Here is a 17,460-nt window from a genome sequence, read left to right as displayed (position 1 = left end):
TTAGCTCAAATTTTTGGAGATATATTTTTCCATGTGTGACACATGATATATTTGAAATAATAAGAGTACCGAAAAAATCAGTATGAAAGAACAATGGTGTAGAGCTGCTGTGAATCAAACTGTACCAGCCTCACTACTCAACAGATTGTAAAGCATCATGAGGCAAATTCTGATTTATGATTTCCAGCGGTATGTATAAAATTTGACTGATTGATTTGAAAAGAATGGATTGACCTTGATTTTCAGAGCCAGTTTAATGGGCCTTTGATGCAGCTGAGGAAATTGATTATTCTTTCATTACAATATTGTGTGGTATTACATTCAAGCCCAGAGTGATCACACAAGCTGCAGCCATAGAATAATTAGACGGTTAAGCGTGTGACACATCAGGTTAATCAGAGCTGATGTACAGTCGTTTAAGGAAAGAGCTCATCTTGGACTTCAGGCTCTGCCTCAGCTAAAGCAGGAACCATAGAATGAATGATATCACACGTGTACATCAAAGCTGCTTGGATCTCAACTTTCTCTTATATATCTTTTCACTTTCGTGCTTTTCCTCTCATCCTCCTTCCCTCTCCCTGGTCTCTCTTTGGATATCCGTCTCAGCCCATAAGTTTATTCCTCTGCTTTGCCTTATATTGGTTAAGCACTAAGCAGTCTGTGGCAGCAAGGTTGTTTCTGATGTCTCTGTGGTTGGCGGGAGGGCAGCCAGAGCCTTGATAAGCCCATTAATGTTCCTTTGGTCTTCCATTTCAAGAGGCTCCACAGTTATTGATATACGTGCGTGTGTGTGTGTGTGTGTGTGTGTGTGTGTGTGTGTGTGTGTGTGTGTGTGTGTGTGTGTGATCTTTCTAGAAATTTAAAGGAAACTGCATAAGTAAGAAGCTGGGAGGTAATACATTTGAGTTTAGCTGGATTACAATTCAGACCAAAAGCACCCAAGATGTCTAAATGGAAATCATTCTTATGGCACTAAATTCTCCGCTGCACCTGTTGATCACACTCCCCAAAGAAAGAAGAGGGCTGCCTATTAGATTACTGAAACCAAGATGCCTTTATCAGCAGACTTTCTGAGGAGGCATTACGTTTTTGGGAGTCAAAGAGGAACATAAAAGGTTTTGGAGGTCAAAGGTCAAGGTCAGTGTGACCTCATATTTACACAATATCTGACCCATTCTTCTTGATGATAAAATATCTGAGGAATGCCTCAAGGAAGTGTCTTCAAATTTATCACAGACATTCACAGGCATGTGTCCATATTCCCAGCATTCAGTCAAACATTCTCCCAGCTGGTGTTACACTGACTTGCCTTTTCATCTCCAATCCATCCATTTTCTTCCCCTTATCCTGTTACGGGTCGTGGGGGGGCTGGAGCCTATCCCAGCGGCTCTCGGGCAAGAGGCGGGGTTCACCCTGGACGGGTCGCCACTCTATCACAGGGCCGCCTTTTAATCTGTTTCTGAAATTCATGAACAGGATCTGAAGGTGCACCCAGAGAGAGGAGAGAGTATGTTTGTGGACCTCGGGATTGCTAACGGTGCTCTTGAGCAGGCCCCGGGGTCGTTGGTGGCTGAGTAGGTCAAGATGAGAGTTAGCACCTCTACATCGGGGGCCATGCTTCTCTCCTGAAAACAATGGACTGCTCCATCTAGCTTGGAAGTTTTGGCACATGAGTTAGAGTGGTGGGTTGCTATCATCAGTAATGTGAGTCTCCACAATAAAATCTCAACAGGATCTTTTTTGCCTATCATAAGTAAAAATGCAGCGAGCAAATTGTTAACTTGCTTCAAAAAAGCTTCTATTTGTCCCTTCGTGCCCAGATCCACTGTGAAGCCTCATATGTTCGCAACCCACATTTATGTGTTTCACTTCATGGACCACAATGAAAGCCTCACAAGTTTAAGTTGTCTGATGTGATTACCAATTGTGGTTGGAATAACTTAAATACATGGAGTGGACTATAGCAAGCAAGCCTGTCGGCACATTTACAGTACATTACAGTACACTATGTAGTTTTCTAGGTTTTGGAGTACCCTGTTTATACCTTGCTGACATAATATTTTGATTAAAAATTTGAATATGCAAGAAAAGTGATACACGGAGGGATTTTTTTTGCCCGTTTGAATTCTTCCCCCTGTATTAGAGAGACCTTCCTGGTGTGCTTCCGATAGAAGTGAGGAAGAAATGCATGCAACAACGTATTCATTTGAATCTGATATGACCCTTCCACAGGGTGACTTTTGACAGTGTGTCTCTCCTGAGCAGCACTGGATGAAAAGTAACACAAGGAGGGAATTTCATGTGAAAAAAGTTGTAATTTGGGAAGGTACTTGATTTGGTTATCAGCCATCACTCTGCTGAACCCTCGTATTAACCTCAACATATGGGAATTCGGAGAAAATTGTCGCCCAACCATATCACGGCTGCCAGCACTACGCAATTTCCTAAAGAGCCAGTAAGGCCAATTAACCTCCCTCATTACCACAGCTATAGGCCCCCATTCTAAAGGAGGCCACGGGTTGGGAAACAGAATGGGGGAATGGCTGAGCAGCATGGGTGGAAGAGTGGGTCGCTGACGGGTGGCAGTGCGGTAGTGGGAAGGAATAAATCAGGGGAATGAAAAATAAGAAAACGCAATTTGTCACACCATTGTCAGATTCCGCCGTTGCTTTTCTCCCGCTGCAAAGGAGCATGGATTCACAAGGCGAGTCTTGTGTGTCAGCCCAGCTGCTGCATCTTTTGAAATGAGACTCACAGCTTCAGGAAGTGAGACCACATATCCTTTCAATATGCAGCTCTGCAGCCTCTATGCATGTCTAGCTGGAGGAAGGTAGAGACAGAATTGAGACAGAGGGAACCGATCCAAGCGAAAGACATGCAATAAACCCATGTGGAGTATAACTCAGTGGATGCATAGATTGAAAGTGTGGAGGTCTATAGTCTTAATGGGTTGCCAGAATGCATGCTGCGGTGACTGTAAATGACAAACTACAGTGACAAGGAAAGTCATTACCTCGTTATTCATTTGGAGGAGTAAGAAGTCTGCCATTGTATGTGTTATACATTTCATCAGATTCCACAAGATGAGGAAATCTTTTGAAGACGAGCTGAAATTCATTAAAAAGGCTTGTCTCTGCTGCTGTTCAAGTATAAATGAAACACCTGTGAGCTTGAAATAAAATATTAATTACTGTTAGGACTTTATGGGTGATCTCAAAATAGTCTATTTAAATAAGAGACAAGGAAACGATTCAGAGGGGTTTTTATGCTTTCAGGCATTTTGCACTATTCAGACAGGGATTGTATACAGAAGTGAGTTCAATAGAGATGAGGAGAACTTCTTCTACAGCTCTAGGTTTAGACTCGGACTGAGCCTGGACTCAGAGACCACACTTAAGAGAAGCTGAGCTCAGAGTTGGAAAGATGTGGACTCAAGTGAGGAAGACCTCTTGGTTGTAATATGGGAAGTATAGAATTGAGGGGTCTTGGACTGTCTTCGTCTTCGTTGTCCTTCGTTTATCCGGGTTCGGGTCGCAGGGGCAGCAGCCTTAGCAAGGAAGCCCAGACCGTCCTCTCCCCACCCACTTCCACCAGCTCTTCCTGGGGAATCCCGAGGCGTTCCCAGGCCAGCCAAGAGATATAATCCCTCCAGCGTGTCCTGGGTCGGCCCCGAGGCCTCCTCCCGGTCGGACATGCCTGGAACACCTCCTGAGGGAGGCGTCCTCACCAGATGCCCGAACCACCTCAACTGACTCCTCTCGACACGAAAGCAGCGGCTCTACTCTGAGCCCCTCCCAAATGACTGAGCTTCTCACCCTGTTTCTAAGGGAGAGCCCAGCCACCCTGCAGAGGAAACTCATTTCGGCTGCTTGTATTTGCTATCTCATTCTTTCAGTCATCACCCAAAGCTCATGGCCACAAGTGAGGGTTGGAACGTAGATTGACTGGTAAATCAAGAGCTTCGCCTTCTGTCTTAACTCCCTCTTCATCACAATGGACCAGTTTGGCAACCGCATCGCTGCGGATGCCGCCCCAATCCGCCTGTCAGTCTCTTGGTCGATCCTACCCTCACTCATGAACAAGATCCCGAGACACTTAAACTCCTCCACCTGAGGCAGGACCTCCCCCCCGACCTGGAGTGGGCAGGCCACCCTTTTCCAGCTGAGGACCATGGCCTCAGACTTAAAAGGGTTGATTCTCATCCTGGCTGCCTCATATTCAACTGCGAACTGCCCCGGTAACCCATAATTTTAAGCATGCTAATATTCCAAAACAGTTCATGACAGTCATTATTATGGGTTTGTTGGTACCTTATGGGCCTTTCCACAACAATTACTGACGAGATAAAAGGAGGTGCCTCCTAATTAAGGATTATTTTTTCATCATTAACGCTTTTGATGTGTGTTTTCTCCTGGCTGACACCACTGATTTGACTTGACTACCAGAATAGAAGAAAACGCTGACTATTCAGGGGCTGCTGTCTCAGTCCCCCTCTACTGTACAGTCTTCTTACAGGTCAGGTTGGGTGATGATTCAGTCGGGAACTCTAGTTTCTTGCTCACGCTCATGAAGTCTTTCAGCACAGATGCCTCTCGGTTGTTTGCAACCATTCACAACCCCACAAAGTTCCTTTTTAGCCAATCAGCATCAGCAGATCTCTCTCTCATTCTGCTGTCATAGTTGTGACCCCCACACCCCACCCTGCACCCAGTCCTCATGAGGAGTGTGGACTCACACCAGCAGATGGCCAAGCATCTTACTCTCTGCCACAATTGTTTATTACCCTGAGGATTTATTATTTGACCCAGATTGGAGTTTGTGTTGGAGCAAAAACATTTTTAAAAATGCACATAGAATATGACACAGCAACAAACATCCATGAGTGGAAACTTGTGATAAATTTGGTGAAATTACCCAAAGGTGTTCCAGAGAGACTGCACTTTGACCTTTGAACCTAAATCTTTTAGGTTCATCGTTGAGTCCCAGTCGATAATACATCAGGTTTGAAGCAATGCCTTCAAGGCATTTGAAAGATATTGCTTTACACACATGATGAACGGACAACCAGGAACTATACCTCCAGGCTACAGCTGTTACTGGTCCAGATTCCTTTGTTCTGACATCTCAGACACGCTCACATGATCTCTCACAGTACATACATCATCAGGAATGAACAACAGATGCTTTGTTTCCTGAAGCGTCCAACAAAAGTGAAAGTCCTGTGAGCTTTTAGACGAGCAAAACTCAGTAGCAAAAATCATTGGCTCGGACCAACTACAACTTCATAACATCTCACTACAAAATGAAGATATAAAACATTGAGTCCAGCCTTCCCCTCTCATGTCTTCTTCTCACTTCTTATATCGAAGCATCAAAGGACACATACCACTCTCAATAAGTTTCTCTCCAGAAGCAGGCAGGTTGCTGAGGAGCTGATGCACCCACATGCAACTGGCTTTGTTGCGAAACACATACTGTACTGTATGTGCAGGGGTTCAATTCTTGTGGCAGTCTTGTGGAGTGAGTCAACTCACAAAGATTTATGTATCTCTGTGTCGATCCAAGAAATGTTTCCAGTATGGAGAAGCTGGAGTTTGCATTGTTACTATTTAAATTTCGCTGAAGGACAAGATATAAAAATCTGATATGCGCACTGTGAATCAGAACATCTGTTTTACCAACTTTTTGGCATTTCATTGTTGGTTGGTTTTGCTACTTTCAAAATTGTGGGAAAAAATTTGAAACATCGGTAGCAGGAGACACTTGTTTTAAAAGGAAAAGGCAGGTTTTCCAGGTTTTTTCAGGTGTTTCATTTTATGAGGTTTGAATTTCCCTCTGGGATCAAAAAAAGTATCTATCTATCTATCTGTCTATCTATCTATCTATCTATCTGTCTGTCTGTCTGTCTGTCTGTCTGTCTGTCTGTCTGTCTGTCTATCTGTCTGTCTGTCTGTCTGTCTGTCTATCTATCTATCTATCTGTCTGTCTGTCTGTCTGTCTGTCTCTGTCTGTCTATCTATCTATCTATCTATCTATCTATCTATCTATCTATCTATCTATCTGTCTGTCTGTCTGTCTGTCACAGGTTTGAAAGATGAAGAGGTGATGAATTTAGTCTACTTCGGATCATCAGTGACCTGATCACTGGACAGAAGAACAAACCCATATTTCTTACCTGATTGTTCTTCTTTAAAAAAAAAAAATCTACCTGATCCATGTGTGTGTGTGTGTGTGTGTGTGTGTGACTAATTTTCAAGCTGTCTGGCAACTGTATGGCCTTGAGTGGCTGTTACCCTTGGGTGATGCCAGCATGTCTGTTCATCACTTTTTTTCTCTTAGTTTCTATTCAATAATCCAATCTGATACAAGACGTCAGGTCAACTAATACTGACTAATTGCAATGGATGCCATCAGCAAGCCAAATGAGTTTTAATTACAGCCTGTAACCAGATATAGCAGATCTGTCAATCTCAAACTCACCACACAACTGGGACATCGAGCTGAGTGATGGGAAAGAAATACCAGCGTGGACCTAGACAGGAAAGACAGAAAGTAAGGTAATCACTGATAGACAGTGGAGGAAGAGACAGATTATGATAAATTGGAGACATGGAAGGTAGCCGGCACATTAAAGAAGACTTGTTAAAACCATAAGAAGTGCAACAGTTCCCAGAATGAAGCACTGCTGCCCTCTAAAGGTGACAACATGCAAAATGCAGGTAGAGCAGAATGTGAACAGTGTTCGAGCGTGTGTAGCTATGCATGTGTGTAGTGTGTCGTGATTGCTCCTAAACTGTAAAGGTCTTCTATTAGGTGAGTCACCAAGGGACTGGATGGGTGTTGGGTGAGCGGTCCGGTTACTGCTGGGGTGAAGAAAGAAGGGGAACTGGAACAAAAGAAAGAGGGAGACTTGATCGAGGACCAGCGTCAGTAACAAAGAAGAATGGATTAGCGCGCGCGCACACACACACACACACACACACACACACACAGGCAGCCTTTAGGCAGATTTTTTTCTCTTCCCTCTCAACTGAAAATCCCTCTTTCCTCACATCATCACTTACGTGCAAAGAGTGCTTTGAATAAATCCCACAGTGACATTTAGAACATGTATACAAAAGCTTTCATCATAAAAAAATGACTCAAGCGCAAAAAGAGGGGTTCATTGATTTTCTCAAATGTCAAGAGTAAGTGTTACTCCAAAATGCTGCAGTCTAATGGGGGGCGGGGGGTGTTTCTGATTCTCGGTTCTGGCCTGATCCCGGATCGGATATCAAAGAATTTGGACCCAGTCCATCAGCCTACGCTATCATCTCGTTGCTGGACGAGAGTTTGAGTGACGTGATGAAGAGGGAGATGTGTCTGGATAGAAAAAAGGTGGGATGTGAGCCGTGAGAAGTACACCGCACTATGTTTTCTGCTGTAAAAGCTTCATTCAGTACATTCACACTGGAATCCAAAAGACATGATTTTGTGCATTCCTGCAAGATCGGTAAAACTAAAGAGCCAAGCTTTGTGGTTGTTTGCATGACCATAACTTAGTGTTCAGCTAGCTGTGCGTTACACTGCACAAAAGCTGTAAAAAATTCACAAAGTTGTACTTTAAATGTCATTTAGAATGTTGAATGGTGTAGATTAATGAAAGACGCTGCTAAATGCTCTCATTTCGGAAAAAAAACTTTGATAAAAAGAGCAGGCTTGCAGAAGCAGGGTATTTCAGCTCCACAGTTTACTCTTCTTAAGATGGCAAGGTAAAGCAAAATGCATCTTTACAAATGTATGATTGATGAGTATTTTCAAGGGAGAGAAAGTGAGAATGCAGTCATCAAGGTTGTGATATCGGATATGGAAAAATGATATACTGAGTCATTGATGATCACATGGTTGATGCCCTAACAAACTATCGCCAACTTTTTAAAATCAGCTTCACGGAGAAATACAGTACAAGTTTGCTAAAACCCCAAGGAGGGGATGTTTCTTTGTTTGTGGGTCAGACAAGACTGTTGTCTGATGCAGGATGAGATGACGATAAGATGGTTTAATATCAGACCTGGAGCACCTTCTTCCCTTCACGTTGTATTTTTACATTTCACTTTCTGGTCGTCACTTTATATTTAATCTATTCCTACTTGAAACATCTACAAGACAGGCATCCTGTACAAAGGAAATACTGAAGTGTGCAAACTTGAAATTTTTATTCTTTATTGAATGGGAAGAAACCTTGAATGACATTTAAGTATTTAGTTTTGTTGAATTCCAAAACAGGTAGAGTGGCCATCTAGCAACTGAAGGGTCGCTGGTTCAAGCCTCACTTCCCTGGAGACCATGTCCAAGTGTCCTTGAGTCCTTGAACCCTGAATTGTTCCTGATAGCCCTGTGATGGACTGGCAACCCATCCAGGGTGAACACTGCCTCTCACCCAATGTCAGCTGGGGTAGGCTCCAGGCTCAGCCCCCCCTCCTGTGACCCTTAATGGATAAGTGGTATAGAAAATGGATGGATGGATTTCTATAGTATACAATCAAAGTACTGGTAATCATATGGTTGTGAGGACCCCATCCCCCCCAAAATAAATATAAATTTACATACAAAGCATTTAGTCCAAAAATGAGGGTGAGCACCACCTCTCACCCAATGACAGCTGAGATAGGCTCCAGCCTCCCTCCCCCCACAACCCTTAACAGACAAGGGGTATGGATGGATGGATGGATGGATGGATGGGTGGATGGATGGGTGGGTGGGTGGATGGATGGATGGATGGATGGGTGGATGGATGGATGGGTGGATGGGTGGGTGGGTGGATGGATGGATGGATGGATGGATGGATGGGTGGATGGATGGATGGATGGATGGATGGATGGATGGGTGGGTGGATGGATGGATGGATGGGTGGGTGGGTGGATGGATGGATGGATGGATGGGTGGGTGGGTGGGTGGATGGATGGGTGGGTGGATGGATGGATGGATGGGTGGATGGATGGATGGGTGGGTGGATGGGTGGGTGGGTGGGTGGATGGATGGATGGATGGATGGGTGGATGGATAGATGGATGGGTGGGTGGATGGATGGGTGGATGGATGGGTGGATGAAATTTCAAAAGAAAGTGTTTGTATGATTTAAAAATGTTTTTCTTTTGAAAGACTTTCTGAATCAATAATTATACAGTCCTGAATTTTTTTTCCTTATTTCCATTGTTACTCATTCAAAACTGCAGTTTCTGGCCACTGTGAATTATAAAATGATTACCTTCGTTTGTAAGGCAATTTCCGCACATCAACGGAAAAGAAATGAAACACAGGGTCAAGGGGCCTGGCTGGAGCCTATCCTAGCTGACATTGGGCGAGAGGCGGGGTTCACCCTGGACGTATCTCAAGTCCATTGCAGGGCCATCGGGAACAATTAGGGGCTCAGTATCTTGCTCAAGGATACTTGGACATGGTCACCAGGGGCAGTGAGGCTCAAACCAGCAAGCCTTTGGCTGCTAGACGGCCACTCTACCTATGAGCCATGCTACGCCCCCCCCCCCCCCCCTTCCATGCACTTCCCATCTTAAAATAAATTCCAAAGCTTGTCTGAATTACTGGACTATTTGAAGATGGGGTATGTGTTTCCACAGCCGACAGTTTCTAATCAATTGTAATTAGGTCTTCTGCTACTTTTTGGGAAAGTATTGCCTTGAAGACATGTCAGATAACACCCCAGAACAATATTGAACTTGGCTGTGAATCCATTATCATGTGCCGGGCTGAAATGTGACAAAACTGCAATCTGATTAGATATAAATGGAGACTGCTCTGAGTACACACTGCACCACCGTGGACTTGCTGCTAAACTAGTAATAGAAAAGGCTCTGATATAACAATCCAATTTCGCTGCTATTTGATCAACGATGTTAAACATTATCAGGCGTCGTCTTTGCTGCGTTGATATAACTAATTACTTGCTCGGATTTCACTCATTTGACCAGCCGTTTTCAAATAAATTCAATTTAGGACATGAAAAGTGGACTTGATTAGCCCAGTTAAAAGTCCTCCATCAGCCAGGTGCAGCTTGGATTGATGCGTCCTGTGAAAAGCCCCTACTGAGGAGCTTTGCATCATTTCATTTAGAGAGACCTGGTGTGTCCATAAATCATATTTCAGTGCTGTAACTGCTCGTTGAATGAGTAATTTGTCTTCTTACTCCTTTGGGAAATACCTGATGGACTACTTTAAAAAGTAATTACTTTTTTTCATAATTAATTTCATAATTAAAAGGCACTGGACTTTTAACCTGAACTGCTCTCTGGTCATTGAGGTTAGACCTCAGTGGGCAAAGGTGAACAAGCCTGCACTGCCAGCAGCAGGAGCGGAATATGTCATCGGTGTTTCCATGGCAACCCATACCATAGGTGCATCCCTCTCCATACTGGTGTGACAGAGTTGCTCCTCGTCATTGTCGTCCCCCACGCACATGGAGCAGCATGTCTCTCTGGAGACACTCACAGTCTCTCAAGGGCATCCTTTGAACAACTGTCCTTTTTATGCTTCTTTATCCCCCCCCCTTCACTACTGAACACCATCAATCTAGCCATTTACTTTAACTTTATTTCTCACTCCATTAGTTTCTAGGACACAAAGCGACACAGTGAGAAAAGTGAAGGGGAGAGAAAGCCAGAGAGAGAGAGAGAGAGGGGGAAAGAGAGTATGGAAAAAGGAAGAGAAAGTTTGGCTCCTTGGAGACATAAAATGTAATTTCACAGTCAACTTGCTGTAATATATTATTTCACAACAATGGGGCGTGGGCCGATATGAGTCCTGCTTGGCACCTGTACGGAGCCGTTAGAACAGCAGTGATGGCTCTCTGGAGAGGCTGGCGGCATGTGTGTGTGTACTGGCATAATTATCTGAAAAATCACCAGAGTGATGGTACCAGAAGGGTCCAGCTCACATCGTCAACTATGTGTGTAGTCATAATACATGCAAATACCTATCGTTTAAAGTAACTAATATGACATAATCCCAGTCTGATTCCATTCGTGTGTGTGTGCTGAACTTTAGTGTAACCGCAGGTGAATCAAAATCCGATTTTGCCCTGTTCTGGAACATCTTTGCAGAGAGAGAGTCCAGCCAAGTGCAAGAAACGAAACATCATTTATTCCAGTAGCTGCACTCTCGCTCACCATTACACACGCTGTTATCCAGGAACATAGTGGGGCATTGATAGATGCCTTGTGCTTCATTAGCTACAGTCTCTCAGCCTGGGAATATCAAACAGCTTCCGCCAGAAAGCCAATGAGGCAAAAACACTAATCTATGCACTACATACAGCAGATGGGACACATTTAAATACAGTGGAACCTCCATCCTAACACCTTTCCCACAGACACATTCTGCTCCAAGTCTTGGAGCACTATCTGACCAAAAATCAGTTGGTTCAGAACAAACAACGATAAAAATTTAACAGTTAGAGACTCGCTGTTAAAAAGTGCAATGTAACTTTTTGTGTGTCTTTCTTAAAGTTTGCTGTTCTTCTGAAATTGGGACACAAGTCCCAGCACGTGCTCGGATGCAGTAATGACCTTATTCTGCAGGTAAAGCGAGCTGTTTTTGGAAGTCTCATTCAGGAAGTAACGATAGTTCACCATGATGCCACAGGAGTTGGCCACTCCCCTAGGGCTGGTGTCTGCCTGCCAGTTGAGCCGCCACATAGTCGCCCCGTTTTGCAGGTGGAAGTTGGCCACTGGGTTGAGAGCATAGCCTCGTCTCTTCTCCCCGTAGAGGTACCAGGCACAGAGCCGCATCAGGACTGGCTCCAGAACGCAGGAGAGACGCTCAGAGCGCATCCATTCACTGGTGCCGATCAGCTTGCGGAGTGCATCCATGGAAGGGGTGCCTGGGCCTGAGTCGGTGGCTTGCTCCACTTCTCGCCACTCTTGCTCAGAAAGGAGGTCTGAGCCACGCCCCTCCTTCCTGTATTGGCTGAGGAGGCCTTGGAGCCAGGTGGAGAAGCCTGGGATGGGTGACAGGCTGGAGAACTGAGCCATGTGGGGGAACTCGCTCTAGAAGGAGGAAGGTAAAGATTTAAAAAATGTAAATTTATTTTATGGAAACAGTACAAAAAGATGCAATCCAGCATCATTTGCAAGCCGAGTTCAACACAGAGGAATCGCCTGAAACTACCTTAAACAGATTGAAGAGAAGAAAACAGAACACAAAGGAAGAAAACTGGGAAAGGGAGGTGAGTGGGAAACAAGGTGATGCTATAAAGAAACCAGATGAGAGGAAGCAGCTATTTGATCCCCAACAGAAACCAAAAGGCACCAGTTTGCAACAGCAGAGATAAGGTTTAACACTCCGCTCTTCTGAGTATCAAAACAACATTTCTTGTGTGTGCTCTGACTGCTGCTGTGGCTCCTCAGACAGGGACGGCATTACAAATCGCCTCCATTGCTTCATGATCCTGCCCTGCTGATGGAGATGGATGATCCCCATTCTTCCTCCCACACTCTTATTCAATCCTCCCCCTCATCAGTCCTCTGCACTCTCACCTTTAATACCCGTCCTCCTCTTTCACTCCCCTCTCCCCGAGGCTCTGTCTAATCAAGACCCCTCCACTCACCCATCTCCAGAGTTTTCCTTCACCCCACTATGCTCGCCTTTGGCCAAAACTCCCCCTCTTCTCCACCTATCTGAACACTCTGGCATCTGGGTTGAAAAGTGACACAGCAATGTGGAGGGCAGAAGATTGAAATTCTGGGAGTGGAAGTGTCCCCTGAAGAGGCACGCTGTTGTCTGCCTGCAACACTGTTTTCCTATATACATCCATGATTTTTTTACCCACCTTCCCCCTTTTGTGTTTTTTCTCTCTCTCTCTCTCTACTCCATCATGATCTCCTAGCTATTTGTGTAGTCCAATGTTGAGAGCAGGCAGGGCTGAGAAAGAAAGAGGGTGGAAATAGGGCTAGAGGGGACAGGATGGGTTAAAAGGGACCATGGAGAAAAGGATATAGAGAGAGGAAAAAAAAAGAACAGAGGCAGAACTGTGCTCCAGGGTCCAATCTACAAAGACAAGCAAGACCTCCTCCTTTCACCTTAAATCATGACTGTGACCTTTTCATTTCTAATCTATCATCTCTCCATCATGACTGTGCTCCCTCTGTGGCAGCACTGCTCTTCTCTTCACCTTTGCATAAGGTAAAGCTCCGTCAGAGAGCCAGCACCCCTGCAGAATACAAGTCCTGTAGAGGTTCCAAAGATAGAGTGAGGCACTTTTACTGTCAGGGTCACAAATTTGAGTCCCCGAAGGGGGATAAAAAATAACTGTTCTGGTGGAGTGCTTCTGATAAAAGTATCCAGAGAAGGCATTAATGACACACACAAGAGATCTTTTCAATTTCCAGACAGTACAAAGCCAAAAGGCTGAATCTACTGTCCATAGCAGATGAAAAGAACAGAATCAGACTTGTTTGGCAAGGTAAAAATTGGCTCTCTCTTGGTAACCTATTAGTCGCTTAACTGATCCATCAACCACAACAAGTCAGCCAACAAGCAAGAGAGCTATAACAGGTGAAAGCCAGCTGGCTAGGCAGCTAAAGACTAATATTAAACAGCCTACTTACTTCGCTATATATATATTTCTTTAATGTTAACTGTGATTGGAAATTGCACTTTTGGGTGGCCCTACGTTTGGTGATTTGATATAACTGACTGAGGCAGAAGCTCCGTTATGACGGGCGTTAAAAAAAAAATGACGGTAGCAGCAAACTATGGGGCAGTTGTGATTCAATAAGTAAGAGGTTTGCTGTCTGTGAACCAGAAGGAATAATAAAGCACTTTGGATACTGTTGCAGTAGCAAACTGTTCAATAAATGCAGTCCATATTACTCGTTCGCCGCAGGATCTGGATGCTTGTTTTATCTGATTTTATGCACATTTTTAAACTTGGCCATGAAAGAAATCTATCAAGAAAAAAAATGCAATGATGTGCGATGGAAACAGACTTACCCTTAGAGGGCTGTGTTGTTTGTCCAAACCCTATCTTTTTTGCGGTATCTTTTCTTCAGCTTTCTTTAATGCAACTGGCTTGTATGATTAAAGCCACCAACTACCCTGATGTAACCAACTGTTCATATTAGAAATGCTGGATGTTAACATTTTTGGCAGTTTTCTGACAATGTGGACAACATTTGCTCATCTTTTAGAAGTTAACATCTCAAAACTACCCACTCAGACTTTTGGTTATTCGGTGTAATTGAGATACCTAAAAATAAAAATGGCGGACTCATTCATCATACATTTCAAGGCTGTCGCCACATCTGCCTTGTTAAGTTGAATCAAGCCGATGTGTGGCTAGGACCAAATAGAATACAATAGAATAAGCCTTTATTTTAATTTTATATGATTTTTTTTACTTTATTTTCAAATTGTATATACTTTTTTTAAACACCTCTGTAACTAGTCTTGGCCCCAACTGGTTTATGATTATGACATTAACTCCATCCATACTGACTACCAGGTGACTACACAAGTTTCTGTTAAATGAAACCAGTTGTGTTTTGCATTTCTGGGTGTCGCACAGATGCAGACTGCAGCAGCTTGCATGATTACAACAAAACAGAAGAGATATCCAACGAATTAAAAGTCATATTTATTCGTCCAGAAGCTTCTTCTGTAATTACTGTTACGCGTTTGAACAACGAATGAAGGGTTTCATGTGCTTTGCGGTGATTTAAGTTCAGTTGGATTCTTCTGTGTGAAAAAACTAACTGAACCAATAGGAAAATGTTGCACAGCAAATGAGCTAGACTGCACTAATTAAAAAGTTTCGTTAATTTTTTCAAAAGTAGTTCAAAAGGGCACGAAAGATGAAAAAAAAAGATCTTGAATAATGCAAGACTGGGGAGGTTGAAGTCATAGCAGGTTAACCACTGATGTGGTTGATCGAAGCAATTCCGTGTCTTTTCTCTTCAGTGTGTTACAGCCACATCTTGCACAATACTAGAACTACAATCCTGTTCCGTCTAAATGGAACAGGGCAATAATTACTGTTATTAATTACACCTGCGTTGTCTCTGCAATGACCTGTCACGCTGGCTGCCTTGGAAAAGACCTACAGTGTTGTTAAATCAAACAGCAGGAAAAGGTAAGAGTTTTCTTTCTATTTCCATCTCGGGTGGGCTGCTGTGTACTTCACTTTTGCAGGGCTGTATGGAGGAGAAAAAAGTAGCACACCTTTTTTTAGATTATTATTTTTTGCCTCATACCGACAACAAACAAGACAGGAGAAGTTGTCGACATTCAAAGCTCGTAGACTTTTTGATGGAGACAACATTCTCCATCTGTATGGCTTTTCAAACACAGTGCACTATAACCTACTTTCCACCCTCAGACACAAACCACCCTAATGCCAAAACAACAACGATATCTGCTGAGCTCACTGAACTGTACCTTGCCATTAATAAAAATGCCAATAAGTAAAGTGCTTGCAGCAGTCCTGTTGAATGAACAACTAAAGTGGAAGCAGCTTTAGGCTGGGAAACCTGATTTTATGAGGATACAATATAAAGAGCTATTTCCCATCTGTTTGGCAGAGTGGATTTTGATGTTCCATTCAATGTTCCAATCATTTTGCAAGAGCTCACTGGAGTGGCCCAATGTGAAGGGCTCTTCCACACTTATTGAGAGGGATGGATGGGATTTCATTACTGCCTGTTTAGGGACAACTGCTTTGTTTATGTGTGTGTGCATACGCGAATGTGTAAGCAAATGCTAAAACAAGTGAGAGATTAATGCTTTAGTGCAGCAAGAAACATTTTAAACTTTTTAAATGCAATGAAACTAAAACCTAGCCCGTCACAGAGATATATCTCTCCCTGGAACGACACTGTGCCAGATGGGTCCCACCTGCAGGCTGCTGTGGATTTTTAACTGAGTTAAAGCATGCACGTCATAAAGAGCGAAACAAGTTGTTCCCAAGGTGGAGACAAATGAGCCTTTCTGATGCGACTGCATGGAAGAGGAGCAGAGGGGCTAAGCTGGAGCCAACAGTAGCCGTGCAAGTGCACTGTCATGACAGCTCTCATTATTGACCTATAATGGAAACGGATGATTTAAATGCTGCCCTGATTGGACTGGCTCCTCTCTGGTCGCTGGATTTCACAGGTCAATAAAGATAATAATGTTGTGTATGAGTTGACTTTTGAAAGGTTTTGATTTATTGATTGAATACTCTGTGTATACCTGAAATCAGCAGTTACAAAACTCAGGACCAAGTATATCCAGGGGTCCTTGAGGGTCGCCCAGGGGCCCTCAGCAAAATGAGCGATCTCATTGAAACACATGAAATCCGACACACCATCACTGATCTGACCTTTTATACATTTAACTTGAAGATATCTTATTTAAGTAGACATATAGTTTTCTTATTTCAAAAGCATAATGTTCATGTTTTCGGAGGGAGTAAATTGAAATTGCTGAGGAAATGAATAACTGATTTACAAAATAAAATAAAACTATGAAGCTGTTTTGTCTGTGTACTATTTAATACTATAGTGTACTATTTAATTCGAGCTGCTTTCAGACCCACACCTAACAAGTAAATTAGAGATTTGCATTTAGAGAACATTCTGGCTTTCATGTTTGGATCTTAAAGTTAAGGGTTTTAAATGTGGAAATGTATTTAAAAATGAAACAAGCAATCAAAGAACCCCTTTTCAGAATGTTTACGTGTGATTTTTTCTCGAGGTCCATCAATAATTACTGATCAACTAGAGTATTTAAATGCAGCTTAAAAAAACAACCAGGCCCCTACACTCACTTTCCAATTAATTTGCTACACCTCAATGAAATTAATAGAATACAACTGCTTTTTTTAAGTTTATGCTGAACCTGTGCGAGCGCTCTTGATTCATTCCAGCAGTCATGTTGGAGGTTGGAATATGTGGTGCTATTGAACTGTGCTGGTTTGTACTGAGAGGTGTTCCCAATGTTGTCTGTCCCATCAGCAATGAATTGTAATACGTAATCAAATCTTTGCCTGAGTTGTAGATTACAGGGCTGTTAAATTATACTGCATTAGTTTTATCTATACACAACACACAGGCAAGTGTGTGTCTCTCCACAGTCTAACATACAAGCACTTCATTTTACCTGCAGTTCTCGCACAACCCTCTTGATGAGGTAGTTGCCCAGCTCCACCCCTTGTAGGCCAGCCTGGGTGGAGGAGATGGAGTAGAAGATGGCTGCATTGATCTTATTAATGTCCTCCTCAAAGTCCAGAGTGGCAAACTCACGAACGATCGTCTGAGAGAAGAAGACATTTTTGTTGAGTCACAAACAGAAATTCACTCATCCAGATACGAACCCAGTGTTCTGAGAACATCTGGAGCAAAACTGTGAAAGTTGCTGCAATCCTCCCACCATTATATATTCCTAATATCCTCAGTGACTCCAGTCAGCAGTGGAGAGGTTGCTTTGCTTT

At 43.3% G+C, this 17,460-nt stretch overlaps 1 protein-coding gene across 1 annotated transcript in view; it reads right to left on the bottom strand.

Moving 5' to 3' along the window:
- Positions 1 to 10,616: 10,616 nt before the first annotated feature.
- Positions 10,617 to 17,460, bottom strand: part of mlycd (malonyl-CoA decarboxylase) — a 15,755-nt gene continuing 8,911 nt past the window's right edge. Inside the window, exons 4-5 of the mRNA XM_086207661.1 lie at positions 17,130 to 17,282; positions 10,617 to 12,040 (exon numbers count right to left, since the gene is read on the bottom strand). Coding sequence (XP_086063787.1) covers positions 11,495 to 12,040; positions 17,130 to 17,282 — 699 coding nt within the window. The 3' untranslated portion in view covers positions 10,617 to 11,494. The remainder of the gene's footprint in view (positions 12,041 to 17,129; positions 17,283 to 17,460) is intronic.

The sequence above is a fragment of the Aulostomus chinensis genome, chromosome 7 (genome assembly GCF_037954235.1).
Source record: "Aulostomus chinensis isolate RoL2024-O1b breed Wild chromosome 7, RoL_Achi_v1.0, whole genome shotgun sequence".
Classification (NCBI taxonomy): Eukaryota; Metazoa; Chordata; class Actinopteri; order Syngnathiformes; family Aulostomidae; genus Aulostomus; species Aulostomus chinensis.
The sequence above is the reverse complement of the archived record's forward strand: the minus strand, read 5'-3'. Positions and strand labels throughout refer to the sequence as shown.